Source organism: Capra hircus, chromosome 19 (assembly GCF_001704415.2).
Source record: "Capra hircus breed San Clemente chromosome 19, ASM170441v1, whole genome shotgun sequence".
NCBI classification, from domain to species: domain Eukaryota; kingdom Metazoa; phylum Chordata; class Mammalia; order Artiodactyla; family Bovidae; genus Capra; species Capra hircus.
This window is the reverse complement of record NC_030826.1, coordinates 43,623,702-43,640,370: the sequence shown is the minus strand read 5'-3', so window position 1 is coordinate 43,640,370 and position 16,669 is coordinate 43,623,702. Positions and strand designations below refer to the sequence as shown.

The following is a 16,669-nucleotide window of genomic DNA, read 5'->3' as shown; positions in this document are numbered from 1 at the left end:
AGCCCCTGTCTGACTTCTTTTGATCAATATTATGATTGTGAGGTACTGTTTTAATTTCTCTATAACTCAGTGCTTTCAGTGCTGTGGCCTGTGTTCAATCCCTGGTTGGGGAACTAAGATCCCACAAGCAGTATGCCATGGCCAAAAAAAATTTTTAAGACTGAGTACTGAGCTTTACCAAGTGAAGTTCCAAACAGGATAGCAGGTTCAAGGGCTCTCAATAAATATTTGAGGGAATGAAAAATCACTGAATTGAACCATTTAATGTTTTGAGAGTTTATTATGTGCCAGGCAGGCTCTGTACTAAGCACTTCACATACATTATCTCAGGTATATCATATTGTATCCACTTTACAGATTTGGAGACTGAGGCTCAGAAAGATCAAATAATTGTCCAAATTATACAGTTAGTGGTATAGCTAAAATCATCCATCTCACTCACTCCTCGCTAAATATGTATATAGGGCTTCCTTGATAGCTCAGTTGGTAAAGAATCTGCCTGCAATGCAGGAGACCTGGGTTCGATTCCTGGGTTGGGAAGATCCCCTGGAGAAGGGAAAGGCTACTCACTTCAATATTCTGGCCTGGAGAATACTGGTGTCACAGAGTTGGACACAACTGAGCGACTTTCAAGAAAGAAAATGATATATATATTATGTTATTGTCAATATTTGGTTTCCTATTCTTTAGCTATTACCATAAATAGCATCTGGAGTATAATTTCATCCTATGAAAGAAAAAATATTTGTGCGGCTATATATCCAGAGAAAAAAATTGCATTAGAATATGACTTTGTTTCTATGTGGCCTTCCCAGGTGGCACTAGTGGTAAAGAACCCATCTGCCAATGCAGGAGACACGGGAGATGTGAGTTCGATCCCTGGGTCAGGAGGATCTTCTGAAGGGCATGGCAACCCACTTCAGTATTCGTGCCTGGAGAATCCCATGGACAGAGGAGAACTGGTGGGCTACAGTGCACAGGGTCTCAAAGAGTCAGACACGACTGAAGCGACTTATATATATTGTATTACCATAAAGCATTTCACAGACAGAAAAACAAATATCATATGATAGTGCTTATATGTGGAATCTAAAGAAATGGTACAAATGAACTTTATTTCCAAAACAGAAGTTGAGTCACAGATGGAAAAAACAAACTTGTGGTTACCAGCAGGGGGAAGGGGAAGGGATAAAGTGGCAGGTTGGGATTGACATATACGCACTACTATATATAAAATAGATAATAAGAACTTACTGAATAGTACAGGGAGCTCTATTCAATACTGTGTAATAACCTATATGGGAATAGAATCTAAAAAAGACTGGATATATGTTATGCATAACTGATTCACTTTTCTATACAGCAGAAATGAACACAACATTGTAAATCAACTATATTCCAATCAAGTATTAATTTAAGAAAGCATTCCACTTGTCAATGAATATTTTTAGAGCATCAGAGAATCGTTTAAATAGATATTCAACAGTATTACCTTCCATGTTGCACTGTAATTTTAAAATTCATTGTCTCATTTGGATAGACATTCAGAATGTTTTCAGCACTTTGCTGCTTTTTGTTGGTTTGGCCACGCTGCATAGCATCCAGGATCTTAGCTCAGGGATAGAACCCACACTCTAGCATTGGAAAAGCAGTGTCTTAACCACTGGACCGCCAGGGAAGTCTCCTGTTTTGTTGTTGTTGTTGTTGTTCTATTTTTGTTTGGGCTGGGTCTTTGTTGCTGTGCAGGCTTTTCTTTAGTTGGGGTAAGCAGAGGCTATTCTTTGCAGTGCTCAGGCTTCTCATTATAGTCGCTTTTCTTGTTGTGGGGCACTGGCTCTAGGGCACGTGGGCTTCAGTAGTTGCAGCAGGCAAGAATACTGGAGTGGGGAGCCATTCCCTTCTTCAGAGGATCTTCCCAACCCAGGGATTGAACCCTGGTCTCCTGTATTGCAGGTTGATTCTTTACCATTTGAGCCATCAGGAAAGCCCACTACTTTGTTTTTAAACTGCACTTTGATAAACATCTTTGATGACGGTTATTTGTACACATCCATTATTTCTTTTTCCCTAGGATAAATTCCTGGAAATAGAATTGCTGGGTCAAAGGACGTTCACATTTTTAAGATTTTTGCTATATGGTGCTGTGTTGTTCTCTAGAAGGTTGTACCTATTTTCATGCCCATCAACAGTGTGAGGAGAGCCCTAATAATGTTCTTGTCCCCTCAAACAGTGTAGATGCTAGAGAGGAACAAGGAATAGATGGGGGAGGTTCAGAGAAATAGAATCCTGAAGATGTTTATAAGCCACGAGGAAAGAACAGAGGAGAAGGGGAGAAGTGAAGATAAATGCAATCTGAGAAGGGAATCATTGACTGAGCAATGGCCTCTGAAGCCAGGAAGGGCTGAGCCAGCACCTAGGGCTTGCCCTGCAGAGGATGTGGGAAATCTGTCTTGCCTACAGCCCCAGATACCTGATCCCTCTATTCAGGATTAGGGATATACACCCTGTGTTATATAGCATTCCCCACGCTACATGTCATTTTTCATTTTCTGTCTTACCAAATTCTTTGAAGGCGGGAACTATGTTTTGTTTTTATGCTAGTATTCCCAAAGTCTATCCAGTGCCTGCATGCAGCGAATACTTGATAAAAATTTGTTAAGCAAATGATAGATGCAATTCAGAGAAGATGGGGAAAGAGCTAGGGATGTATTTTGTGAATGTGTACAGCAAAGGACAGGATGCAGTTAAGAGTGTTTTGAGTCCTGCTATGCTAAGTCACTCTGGCTCTTTGCAACCCTGTGAATGGTAGTCCGCAGGCTCCTCTGTCCATGGGATTCTCCAGGCAAGAATATGGAATAGGTTGCTATGGCCTCCTCCAGGGGATCTTCCTGACCCAGGGATCAAACCCGCGTCTTGAGTCTTGCGTCTTCTGCATTGGGAGATGGGTTCTTTACCACTAGGACCACCTTTTGAAAGAGGGACTTTTGGGATTAGGGTTTTCCAATATTTATTATACATACATGTATATACACATACATATATATAATTTGGCTGTGGTGGAGCTTCGTTGCTGCATGCAGGCTTTCTCCATTTGCACTGAGAGGGGACTACTCTTCATTACCGTACGTGGGCTTGTTATTATGGTAGCTTCTCTTGTTTTGGAGCACAGGCTCTAGTGCGCAGGTTCAGTAGTTGCAGCTCGTGGGCTTTAGAGCGCAGATTCAGTGATGGTGGTGTCTGGGCTTAGTTGTTCTGTAGCATGTGGGATCTTCCCAGAGCAGGGACTGAACCTATATACCCTGCATTGACAGACAGATTCTTAAATCACTGGACCACCAGGAAAGCCCTGGGGTTAGGTTTTTGACGGTGGAGAAATTATGAGGGGAAAAGAAAGGAAAGAAGGAAGACTTCAGTTGGGACTATACCACTATCTAAAGCTGGCCTCTTATATGTAATAATCATTTAAAATTAACATTTCAATGGGTCTTAGGTCCTTATCTGTTTATTTTTCCTAAAATATTGAACTTGGGTATTTTTATACCTTTATGTCAAATTATGATGGCTGCGGAGTAACTAATGTATCTGTGAATCCTGGATGTTGCCTTAACTAAATACATTTATAGTAAATCCATTTTATAAAAAAATCAGAAAGTACTCCTTCCCTAACCACTAGGTAAGTTGTTTCATGTTCGCCCATTTGCTAGGCTGAGGGGTGTCTGTTCCTTTAATTTACATTCACTGGATTGCTAGTGAGCTAGCACATTTGTCATGTCTCATCAACCACCTTGTAAATTAACAATTTAGGCCTTTTGCCTTTTCTTCTCTTCAATTTTTCTTTAAATTTCACAAGAATCCATGGGTATACCCCTTTGTCAAAAATTCAAATGCAGACCATAAAAAGCCCCACTGGCACAGTTCCTCTCTCCTCCTCAAAGGAAATTCTTGGGCACCTGCCTTTCAGGCCTTTTTCTATTCAGCTCCAGTCATGAGGTTTGGTTTTGTTTGCTGTCCACATTATAGTTCAACCTTGGTAATAGTCTTGGTAATCTTTCCCAAGGCAGTACATGTGCTCGTCACTTGGACTCTATGCCCAGATCACTCCTGCTGCGGGTATACCCTTTGTAAGGACTGAATTGTATTCCACAGTGTGGATTTGTTTACCATTTCCCACATGTTGAGTTGTTGCAAGCAAGGCTGAGATGAATACTGCCATGTGTACCAGCCTTTGGTGTAACTGGGGAGCTATTGAAGGGCATTGCTTAATTGCCCATCAAAGAGGCAGTTTCCTTTCTGACCCTCTAGAATGAGCAAGAACTTGTGTCTCCAAATCGTCACAGGTACTGCGTATTAGTCTTTGAAATGTACCCCCCGCAGGAATTCCCTGGTGGTCCGTGTTTAGGACTTGGTGCTTTCACCAGAGTGGCCCAATTCAGTCCCTGGTCAGGGAACTAAGATCCTGCAAACTGTGTGGCACAGCCAGAAAAAAACAGTCCCTCAATCTAGTAAGAGAATTATATCTTATTGTTGTTTTAATTTGCATTTCCTTAATTACTGGTGAGGTTGAGCATGACTGTTCATTACTTTGACAGATATTTGCATGTCCACTCTCTGCAAGACACTGTACAAGCACCAAGTCAGCAATGGTAAATAAAAGAGACGTCATTCCTGCCCTTAGAAATCAAGAAAATGAAATCTTTTAGTGGCAGATACTTTTGTCAACATTTTGCCTTTTACTTGTGTTTATGATTCAGTGCTTTTATAACCAAATTTAAATTTTTTTCTGTATCCAGGTAAGTCTGTATCCAGATGAGTCTTTTTTCTTCTATGCTTTTACATAGAAAAATCTCATCCCCAAATCAGATGCATAATCACATGCATCTTTGGGGCTTTTTAAATTGGGTATCTTGTCATTGTAAGTATGACAGAAAAAGCCACGCTCACTGGGGTCTGCCTGCTCTAAAGGGGGAGACAGCTTAGCATCCTCCCCTGAGAGTGAGGCTCCTGGCTTGGCCCCAGGACTAGAGGGTATTTCTCTCTCTTCACTTGGCCTTTTGGATCTGTGAAATTAAAGCAGAAATTTCATCCAGAAAGGAGACGTTGCTACTCTGTATAACAAGGTCAAAGACTATCTTCTAGTTATTGAAAGCAAATACCGACAGATGCAACTCTCTGCACAGGAGGGGAGGATGGGCAGCAGCTGCAAGAGACTGACCCAGGCAGGACTCCTGATCCATCTCCAGCCCAGAGTCCCTCAGCAAAGGGACAGGAGAACAGGCTGCTGACAGCCCCCTCCTCCAGTGGGTACTGCAAGTACAGGGTCTGGAAAGGTTCCTGTTGTTGTACTTAAAGAAAGAAACAAACCACAATTTTAAAATTAAGTAATTACTTTTGGTTGTGCTGGGTCTTCCTTGCTGCACACTGGCTTTTCCTAGTTGCGGCAAGTGGAGGCTACTCTCGAGTTGCAGCGTGTGGGCTTCTCATTGCGGTGGCTTCTATTGTTGCAGAGAGTGGGCTCTTGGTGCGTGGGCTCAGTAGTGGTGGCACATGGGCTTAGTTGTCCCTAGGCACATGGGATCTTCCCTGACCAGAGATCAAACCCTTGTTCCCTGCATTGGCTGGTGGATTCTTAACCACTGGACCACCAGGGAAGTCCTCCTGTGTTGTTCTTACACCCTTTTTCCTATCACAAGAGTAACAACTGATCTGTGCAGAAAACTTGAGAATCACAGAAGAGTACGATGGATGGGGAGTAAACACGGAGCGATAGGTATCTCAGGCATATTTCAACCTAACAACAGCCACGCTTTGGTCTGTGCACAAATCATTTATTTGCATTCATAAAAACTGGCTTAGCTTAAAAAGCTTCCTCTTAAGGATGAATAGTAGTAATTTTGCCTCTGGGACCACAGCAGGAAGTGAGAGAGAGTAGGGGAAAGCTGATGGCTGGTTCTCCTGTCATGGATCCTCAAAGACCACAAAGACCATAGTTAAAGGCACTGTGCATCACTGGGTGGTGGGGAACACAACCATAAATGGGTGGGGGACATCATGCATTTCTTTCTCCCTCAACAGCCATTTCCTGAAAGGCCTGTTTAAGGAATATAGTCCAGTCTCAGTGTCATTGAGGCAGATACAGGTTCCTAAATAAATAAGTACAATACTGAGGAAGGCTACCTACTGGCGTCGAAATAGGCTCTGCAGAGAGAGGGCTATTGGGCTGAGTCTTGAGGATCATATCAGCTTCAACCAGGGCAAAAAAAGATGTGGGAAGGGTAGACCAAGCAGAGGGAACAGCACAAGTAGATGCGTGGAAGCTAAGGGGAGCAGCTCATATCTGGCAATCCAGTAACTCATTTGCTAAGGCTGGGTTACAGGAGCCTTAGAAGGGGAAAGCAGGATCAGGAGGCCAGAGAGCTTGGCGGAGGCAGGGACTAAATACTTATTCTGCCTTGTTGAGATTTGATATTATCCTGAAGGTAGTGTAGAGCCACTGAAGGTCATGATCGGAGCTCTGATTACCAGCATCCTTGCAGGGCACGGGGATTTCAAGACCAGTCAGTGAGGTCCTCCCTCAAGGTGACAAAGGTAGATCAGGCATTGGCAGTATAGCTAGAGGCAGAGTCTGTCCCTCTTTAGGAGGCTGAATGGGTACATGAGGAGCAGGGCAGAGGGGATGACAAGATCACTTCCTCCTGGCTTGGGGTCTGCCTGGATGGTGGGGCCATCATCCACTTAGGCAAAGGAGGAGGATGCGGGCAAAGGTTGAATCTGCAGACCTTCCCATTGGAGAGAGGAGCTGAAGTTCAGGTCAGGCTGGAGGTCAACAGGTGGCTCAAGAAGCCAATAAATGGATGAGCTGGCCCCGGAGGACATGTGGACGAGAGTGTGGACAAGAAGGTCAGAGACTGGTCCTCCAGGGTTGGGAGGGATGACTGATGGGAAGGGCAGGACAAGCTCTGGCAGTGGCTGGGCATGGGGCTCACTGGATACGCCCCTCCACACGCAGCAGCAAGTAGTCCTTGAGGAGCGGGGGCAGTGGGAGGCAAGAGGCAGCCTGTCGGCAACGGCTACCCAGCTGAGCACGCACAGCCAGCCGGGCCAGGTGCTGCAGCCGTCTTGGCTGGTTCACCATGCTCAGGGCCGAGCTGTAGAAGGCTTCGTGCTCCTAGGTCAGGAGTGGAACAGGGTCAGATGGCCCAACACCCTGACTCTGCCCTTCCCTCTGGGGGCAACCTAGTGGTGGGGCCCTGAGATTCTACAACATAGATCCACCTGGGCATGTAGTATATCTCACAGGACTCAGATTCAGAACCAAAGGCCCTGCAGGGGTCATGGGAGCTGAGACCACACTGCAGGGCAGGGTCTCAGCCATGTCTACACCCACCTCCCCCCACTCCAACAGTGCTGTCTACTGAGTCAGAGATGCCTGATAAATGTCTATACTGATGCAGGTAAGAGGCTAGAGAGGTGTGTGTAACTAAAGGTTGTTCTAAGCTGCCAGGGGGCAGGGAACGCAGAGGTTTCGCTCTGCCCATCCTCCTCCAGCCCAGGGTTCCCCTTGCTCCTGCTTCCAGGAAGCCCATCCTGGGTGTATAGGCCTAGGGTTCACCCTTTCTCTCTACCTCCCCCAGAGCCCAGGAAGGAGCTGTGCAGGTAGGGTAGACATACCTGCCACAACTCGGGGAGCACGGCCTCCACCCAGGTATCACAGGATGGGACACAAGGGTAGGCATTAAGCAGGACTTCTAGGGCCCGAGGGAAGTTGGCACAGCGTCTCAGCATCTAGAAACCAAAAGAGATTCTTAAGGGCACCATGCTTCCACCAACCAGCCTGGGCCACTATAGTTATATCCAAATTTGAGATGCCAAGATCTGAGTCCCTCCTAATCCTTCTCTAGCCTCAGTTTATCCACATTTCAAGTGTGTTCCAATCTCTTTGGGGGCTTTTTTCTCTGTTGGACACTGTCCTCCATAACTCTCGCTGGTCCCTCCCAAGATGGGGACCGACCTCTGGCATAGATGATGGGCTCTTTATCTTTTGGCCTCTCTTCCCCGGTGGCTGGGCAATTCCAGTTCCAGGCAGCCCCTGCCCGCCAGGAGCCTCTCACCTCTGGGCGTACAGGCTGGGCCCCATAGTCCAGCAGCGCAGCAAAGAGGACCTCGGGCTCCCAGTTGGGGGCGTCCTGGACAGCCTGCAGTGCACAGTCCATGGGCGTGTGGCCCGCTTCGTTGGGGACCGCCGCACAGGCCCCGTGGCGCAGCAGCAGCTCGGCCAGGCCCCCGCAGCCGTTGGCACAGGCGTTGTGCAGCGGCGTGTGGCGCTTGCGTCCGGCCGCCCGGGCATCGGCCCCAGCCTCCAGAAGCCGGCGCGCGGCGGCCTGGTGGCGGCGGCGGCTGCTCGGCCCCTCGGCCCCAGCGCACGCCGCGTTCAGGGCCGTCTCGCCCTGGCTGGTGCGCAGGTTCACATCGGCGCCGTGCTCCAGGTAGAGAGCCACATGCTCGTCCAGGCCGCGCCCCGCCGCCACGTGCAGGGGCGTCACCTCGCTGTCTCGCGCGGCCAAGTTCACAGACGCTCCCGCCTCCAGCAGCAGCTTGGCGCACCTGGGGACAGAGTACAAGGCCCCCGAGACAAATCCTGTCATCCCTGACCCCTTCTTCCCACCCCTCTTGGCTCACGTGAACTTGGTGACCACCGCCAGACTCATGGAGGCCCCGTGACTAGGCAGAAGAGGAGGACGGCCCATCCAAGCCACCTGGAGCATTTTGGTTTTCAGCCCAGAAAGGTTGTGGTGCAACTCAGGACACACAGCAAGTTAGTAATTAATACTCACTGCCTGAGACTGTCCCTCCTAGAATCTAACCTGACTCCCCCATCAGATTGGGACCCCAAGGCCTGGCTCTGAATCACTTGTGAATGGTCTCTTCTAACATTTTGATAGCCACTTTTCAAAAAAAGTTTTGAAAACCCACTAATCTGTATACTATGAAGCATAGAAAATTGAGTGTAACCCTTCCCCCACCATCACCAAAGAAAATAGAAATAGAAGTTCTAATTAAAGTAAAAAAAAAGTCCAAAGTCCTAATTAGTATTTTCTTCCTGCCTCCAAACATGAAGGGCTTCCCAAATATAAAGACCACCCTTCTTGGCCAACCACACCCACTCCAGCAAAGGAAAGGCACTTGGGTGTCCGCCTTACTCCGCTCCCTCTAGAGAAAACAACCAAACCCAAACAACCAAAACCAGATTTTAGGGAGCACAGACTATAGGGAGCACAGCTTTAGGGAACACTGGTTCAGTCTTCTCGTTCCTGGAAAAATTATAGGTCAAACACTGTTGAGGCAAATACACATCGTTAAACCACCATGGGGTAAACCAAACATTCTTGCAAACTAAATTAATGATGATACTAAACTAACAGCAATTCTAAAAGCCAGAACAGTAGCCACTGGAAACTCAGGAGCAGATCCGTCAGACTCCAGTGAAACCCTGATGACCAAGTGTCATTCCCCAAAACAGAGTTCCAGCTCCCTTCAGTGCATGCTCAGGGACCAAGAGTTGAGCAGCATCTAGCCAGCCACAAACTACATAATTTATTTCCTTGGTAAATTCTAATCATAGACTAATTTTTGTTTCTATTGTATATACTAAATTTAAATAACTCCAAGAAGCTCGCTCAGTCAGGTTCCATTCTCATTTCACTTAAAAGAATTAAGTCTTGACGTCCCTGGTGGTCCGGTGGTTGGAATTTACCTGCCAATGCAGGGGACATGGGTTTGATTCCTGTTCCGGGAAGATTCCACATGCCACGGAGCAACTAAGCCTGTGTGCCACAACTACTGAGCCCACGTGCCACAGCTACTGAAGCCTGCATGCCTAGAGCCTGTGCTCTTCAACAAGAGAAGCCCCCCCAATGAGAAGCCCAGGTGCTGCAACCAGAGAGTAGCCTCCACTCACCGCAACTAGAGAAAGCTGTTAGGCAGCAAGGGAGACCCAGTGTGGCCAGAAATAAATAAAATAAAAAATTGAGGGAAAAAAGAATCAAGAATGCTAGAAAGTACACCACGTGCCCATAAAAACTCAAGAAAGGACTGGAAATTTTGGATCATTTCTGGGTCCATCACTGATCTAGATCTATGTGGGGAGAGGGCCCCAGCACTGGGGCTGTGGAATGTCTTCCAGGAGCCCTTGACTCCTTATCCTCACCAGCTCTATCTGTGGGCCTGACTTGTAAAAGTGCAAATACCATCATGTAGAGGGTCCAAGAACCTGTTGACCTTAAAACGGTGGGAAGAGGAGGTGTGCCTCATATTAAGATCGGAAAACACTGGGTCAGATCTTGATGCCTACCTCTAAACAACTAGGAATGTGGCTGCAAAGGGTTCCCAGGCAATAGGAAACTGCAGTTGAAAAGAGTTTTCCCCCAAAGCAACAAGGCTTCTGCTTCCTGGGGTTAGCTGATGTGACTTTGGAGAGGTCACTAAACCTTTCTGAGTTTCAGTTTTATCCTCATAGAATGTGACCTGTTTTCCAAGCTGCTACCAGAAGATGTTTTCTGTTATGTGAGCTGGAGACACATACACACACACACACACACACACGCACACACACACATGCACACACTCTGCCTCCCAAAACCATCTCAACCCCTGGACACCTACTGTAAGGACTCGGGGACCGTGCAGAGGTGCAAGGGCGTTGTGCCTTCCTCAGACAACACGTTGACCTTGGCGCCGAAGGTCACCAGCAACTGCACACAGTCGAACTGGGCCCGGGCACAGGCCTCATGCAAGGCTGCCCGGCCCCCAACCCGAGCATCCAGCTCAGCTCCCTGCCGGATCAGGTAGCGGGCGCAGTTGGTGTAGCCTCGGGCAGCAGCGATGGTGAGAGGTGCAGTGTGCTTGGCCTTGGGGGTCAGCACCCAGAATCCTGGAGAGAGCAGGCAGTTTTAGGGGGTTGGGTATGAGGCCAGCGGGCAGGGCATGCTGTTGTCTACAACTCTGCATGTTGGGCTGAGCACAACCCTGTGCTTATCTGTACCTGTGGAGAGGGGCTCCCTCAAGCCCCTATTTGAGAGTGTAATCCGGAACAGCCTTTTAGAACAGTTTGTCAGTCTGTGAAAATCATAGTGTCATAGAAAGAAACATTTAATTGCTCTTTTTTTTTTGGCCCTACTGAGCAGCTTGTGGGATCTTAGTTCCCTGACCAGGGATTGAACCTGGGTCCTGGCAATAAGAGTGCTGAGTCCTAACCACTAGACTGCCAGCAAATTCCCTTAATTGCTCTTTAAAACTACAAGGGCAGCTAAGGAGGTCAATCCTATTAAGGAAACTTCTGGGTCTTTGAGCTGTTGGTGGAGTACTTGGCTCTTTTTGTTAATTTCAGTTCAGCTTAGTCACTCAGTCGTGTCCGACTCTTTGTGACCCCATGAATCACAGCACGCCAGGCCTCCCTGTCCATCACCAACTCCCGGAGTTCACCCAAACCCACATCCATCGAGTCGGTGATGCCATCCAGCCATCTCATCCTGGGTTGCCCCCTTCTCCTCCTGCCCCCAATCCCTCGCAGCATCAGAGTCTTTTCCAATGAGTCAACTCTTCGCATGAGGTGGCCAAAGTACTGGAGTTTCAGCCCCAGCATCATTCCTTCCAAAGAACACCCAGGACTGATCTCCTTTAGAATGGACTAGTTAGGTGCTCTAATATTTGGGAGGGGAAGGAGTTATGCATAGGAGGGCCTGGAACTGACTTGGGGAGTAGCCAAAGGAAAGCTGAAGAAGTCCTAGGATATTCCCTGAGTGGGGAGGGTGGGGTGAAAGTGTGGGGAAGGGTGGAGGGCGGCGGATAAGAGGTGGGGGTGGGGAAAGGAAGGGTAGGAGGAGGGGTTGATCATAGGACTGGTGTTGGATCCAAATTGTAGAAATAGCCAAGGTCTTGTTTGAAGGACATAGATGCCTAATATCCGACCATCAGTTGTTTGCATTGTAGTGAAGTGAATTCCTGGGTTTCCTAAATCTTGGGTAAAACATGCTTTGTTTTTTATTAAGATTGAAATTAAGGCCAAGTTCCATTTGGGAGATGGGGGACATGCTGCAGAATGAGACAGAGATGCCCTGGGTGGGGTCACATCTCTAACAGCTAAAGGACTTTGGAGCCAGTGGTAACTAATAGCATAAATTCTTCAAGGATTTTGAACCCCCAAATCCATAGGTGGGGGTTGAGGCAATTTCCTGTTAATCAGTTTTTCTTCTTTTTGTGTGTTGGTTTATTTTTCCTCTCTTTTTTTGTCTTTGGTCTTTTTTTTTTCTTTTCTCCTGTCAATCTTAAGAATGGAGCGATCTTTTTTTAAAATTAGTTTTTATTGGCAGATAGTTGATTTATTATCATTTGGTTTACATTGACAAACGCTCTGGTCAGAATAGATCTTAAGGATACAAAGATGTTGGTCATATTGTTATTTAAAGTAGATTTTTTTAAAAGGAACCTAATCTAACCAATCTATTGGGTTTCCCTGGGTGGCTCAGACGGTAGACCCATGTTTGATCCTTGGGTTGGGAAGATCCCCTGGAGAAGGAAATGGCAACCCACTCCAGTATTCTTGCCTGGAAAATCCCATGCACAGAGGAGCCTGGTGGGGTCTCAAAGAGTCGGACACGACTGAGAGACTAACACTGTATAAATCATGGGCCAACCATACAATAGAATTTATGCACCTATTTAAAATATTATATGGACTTAATAGTTATTGCCACAGAAACATGTTAAATGAAAAAAATCAGGCTATAAATAGCATCTGGTGTATAATTTCATTCTATGAGAGAAAAAATATTCCTGTGGATATATATCCAGAGGAAAATAATTGCATTAGAATATAACTGTATTTCTATGTGGGCTTCCCAGGTGGTGCTAGTGGTAAAGAACCCTCCTGCCAATACAAGAGACTCAAGAGACACGGGTTCGATGCCTGGGTCTTGAAGATCCCCAGGAGAAGGAAATAGCAATCCACTCCAGTATTCTTGCCTGGAGAATCCCATGGATAGAGGAGCCTGGAGGGCTACAGTCCATAGAGTCGCAAAGAGTGGCACACATACATGTATTTCTATGTAATTCCAACAACATGTTAATATAACTTTAATCCTGAAAAGAATACAAACCACTAAGCATGCCTCACCTCTGTTTAGGAGGGATCTAAAATGGGAAGTGGGAGGGGATGGTCTATTCTCTGGGCTGGAGAGGGGAGATTGGGCCCAGGCTCTCTCCCATCCCCACCCCTACCTTCCTCCCTACCCCTCCTCTTCTGCCCCCACCGGGTGCTCCTTACCCTGTTCAGCTGACCAGGCCAGCTGGTTGCTCACAGTCTCCACAATCATGTTGGCAGCGTCTTCATCTTGGAACAGGGCTTTGATCTGCTGCAGCTCACCGGAGAACAGGGCATTGTGCACAGCTGGGTCCCGGCAGGAACGGCGTGGCCTAGTGAGCCGGGCCTGGGAATCTGGGGGGCATCTTTGGCTCCGGCACTGCTGGGCTGCTGCCCGCCGCCGGTCCTCCCATTCCAGCCACTCCCGCTGCAGGCGGAGAGAGCGCAGGGTGGAGGAGGTGAAGGGGAAGGTCTCCTCTGCCATGGCAGGGGGGCCCAGGGCGGGGGATCAGGAGTCTGGGCGGCAGCAGCTGGGCAGGGCTGGTTCCCTCGCCTGACTGCCACCCTTGCTCTGAGGAGCCACCCTGCCCCCTCACTCATAACCCAAAGAAAGGAGCAGCTGAGGCTATAAATAGGCCCTTCGCTGCTCTGATAAACAGGGTTTGCCCAGAGTCATGATCTTGGTGCAGAGGTGTTGGGCCAACCCCCAGCCCAGGGTTGGAATGGCCCCTGTGGATACCCTCTGACTGGGGAGCCGGCCCCCAGATGAACCCCAGGTCTGCATTCTCCCACTTTCCTGGAGTATCTTGGGTCGGCCAGGTCCGAGGTAAATGAATCAATCAGAAATGGACTGGACAGGGCTCTCTGATGTTGGCTGGAAACCAGGCCCCAGCCCAGGAAATACCGGCAGGTCACATCGGAGTTCCAACAGCTCTGCTCAGCATCTGCATTAACAACACTAACTCCGCACATATGGGCCCAGAGCTTTAGAATACTCAGATTATTTTTATATCCACCTTTACTCAGATCACCATACAGATTTCTTGGCTCTTCCCGGGTAAACAGCACCTTGGTTTTGACAAATTATATGATCAGGCTGATTATCACAGTTTGAACACCTCTGAGATGGGTGGTCTTATGTCTGTTTCATGGATGAGGCACTTAAGGCTTAGCAAGGTGAAACCACTTGCTCAAGGTCACAGCTTGTGACGGGGAGCCAGGCTGCGGTCCTGTGCGTCTGACTCCAGAGATGGAATGATTCAGTAAGAGCACCTCTCCCCACCTTCCAAGCAGGACAGCATGGTCTCTAACGCTGCCTTCAGTGAATCTTGGTTAGGGTTTTCTTATTTGATTTTCCCTAGCTCCTAAAAGGGCTCACATGCCTGCCTGAGGAGGACCAAGGGCTTGACCTCACAACTCTGGGGACCATGGAAACCTTCAAGCTGCAAAACCACTCACCCAAAGTGCTCTGCTCTTGGGAGCCTCTAGGGGGAGGAATGAGGCCGTGAAACAGCACTAGCTGCTGTGGGTTCCCAGCAGTGAAGGGGAGGGCGGGAGGGAGGCTGGCCAATCCTGGCCCCAGCTCTCCTCAGCTCCTCCAGGGTGGAGGGTGGCCTCTGGGCCCCTCAGGGTTGGCCTGTCCCTATCCTGCCCTGACTGCAGGTGCACGCCCTGGCTGTCCGGCTACACACACACACACACACACACACACACACACACACTTACCGTCCAGCTTAGCCTCCTACCTGGTATCCCCTCTTCTGCTCCACTGCCCATAGGGAAGGATCTATCTGAAATGGTTCATTTCCCAGCTTAAAAACGTTTGCTGAATTCTGCCCTCTCCCACTAAACCCCGTGCCCTGGTTTGGCTCCGCGTCAGGCACCATTCCCCTCACATTTCCTAGCCCTTCCCTCCACTTGGAAGTCCCTTCTGATTCATCCCTCAAAGTCCACCTCAAAGGTCACCTGCTCCGGGAGACACCTGCTCAGGTCTCCCACCCCTGAGGCTCCAGCCTCTCCCCATCCATGCTCCTGGAGGACCGCTTGTGTCATGTACTGTGGCCCACAGCTTGCTGCCCTGGATATGGGCTCCAGAGCAGGACCTGAGTGGGTTCAGTTGGGTTTCTGGTCCCCCGCAGGACATGGCACACAGTAGGTCTTGTCGCAGGCTGGCTTCCTGTGAGCAGCATGTTGACTGAAGGCCCCCGTTCTCCACCAGAGCGGACACACATCTGCCTGCCCATGTGTGTGGCAGCAGCCTGGGCTGTTTCTGGCTCTGCCTTTACCCAGAGTTCACCCACTCTGGCCCCAGCTTCTTGGTGGTATTCCAGGGTGGGGAATCCCAGAGAAGCAATGAGATCATGCCCAGCGAGGGCTTAGAGATCCTCAGAGAAAGGCGCCTCTATAAATGCAGGTGTGATTAACCCTGTTGGCACCCATTTGGTGTTTTAATTGCCCCGCCAACAGCCCAGCTGAGCACCCACATCTGGGTTCCCAGGGTTGGGAGCTGGCAAGGTGGGTGGGGCCGTGAGGGGCCTTCTCCGAGGTTCACAGTAGTCATTGTGAGTGGGGCCTGAGGCTGTGCTGACCTCCCCAGCCTCTCTGCAGCCTTCTTGCCACAGGCCTGAAGGTGCTGACTACAGCTCAGTCCCCAGAGACACCATATGTTCTGTGTCCTGTCCTTAGCCTTAACTTCCTGAGGGCAGAAGAACTATACACAGCATTAACTTCCTGAGGCCTTTACTTCAACCCACACAGGAACCCACAGGGAGCCCAGTTTTATTGGCAGAAACCGGGCCAGGTGACTGGATACCCAGCCTGTCTTCTGGGAGCTCAGAGCCTATGGGGTGATGGAGTACACAAGAAACCAGGACATCTGTCAGGATGGTTAAGAGTGAAGAGCAGAGCTCCAAGGGGCTGCGGGGGGATGGGTACACAGGCCGGGGAACGGGTGGTTTAGCTGCACGAAGACCACTGGAGTAGAAGGGCTCTGGCCCAGATCTAAGCTAGAGAGGCAGAGCTGGGGAGTTAGTGGGGGAAGAGATGGAACTACGTGGTGTGCTCAGGTGTTGTTCAGTCACCAAGTTGTGTCTGACTCTTCCTGGTCAGCCCTCTAGGCTTCCTGGTCCCTCACCATTTCCCGGAGTCTGCCCAAATTCATGTCCATTGAATCGGTGAAGCCATCCAACCACCTCAGGTAGGTGTTCAAGCAGGAAGACTAAGTGAGAGTGTGAAAGGGCAGAGCTGGTGAATTAGCTCCTGCCTGTTCCCAGGCTTGGGCCACAAAAGCCTTCTAGAAGAGTCCCACTGCAACCAGCCGCCAGGTGAACATGGAGTTCCTAGGGCACTTGGTCCCTTCAGCTTTGAGGCTGGGATCCATGGGATCTCTTTGGAAACAGGGAAAATAACACCTTCCCCAGAGCAGTGCCAAGTCTATTGGAGGCACCGACTTACAGCTGCCTGGTGAAAGCCGAGGCAGAGGCAGGCAAAACTGGCCATCAAACTGGGCTCACATCCCCTCAACCGTATGTTAAG

The 16,669-nt window shown here is 48.8% G+C and overlaps 1 protein-coding gene across 1 annotated transcript; it reads right to left on the bottom strand.

The window, feature by feature from the left end:
* ASB16 (ankyrin repeat and SOCS box containing 16) lies at nucleotides 5,810-13,716 on the bottom strand. Its single transcript, XM_018065210.1, has 5 exons — nucleotides 13,319-13,716; nucleotides 10,660-10,927; nucleotides 8,109-8,601; nucleotides 7,669-7,782; nucleotides 5,810-7,165 (listed from the first exon to the last, which is right to left on the bottom strand). Exons 1-5 carry the CDS (start codon nucleotides 13,617-13,619, stop codon nucleotides 6,980-6,982), a joined length of 1,362 nt encoding a protein of 453 aa, XP_017920699.1. The 5' UTR covers nucleotides 13,620-13,716; the 3' UTR covers nucleotides 5,810-6,979.

Coding starts and splice junctions, on each gene's coding strand:
- ASB16 (XM_018065210.1), bottom strand. CDS start 13,619: ATGGCAGAGGAGACCTTCCCCTTCACCTCCTCCACCCTGCGCTCTCTC. Junction 10,928..13,318: donor GGCCTGGTCAGCTGAACAGG/GTAAGGAGCACC, acceptor TGCTCTCTCCAG/GATTCTGGGTGCTGACCCCC. Junction 7,783..8,108: donor CCCAGCCTGTACGCCCAGAG/GTGAGAGGCTCC, acceptor TTTGGTTTCTAG/ATGCTGAGACGCTGTGCCAA.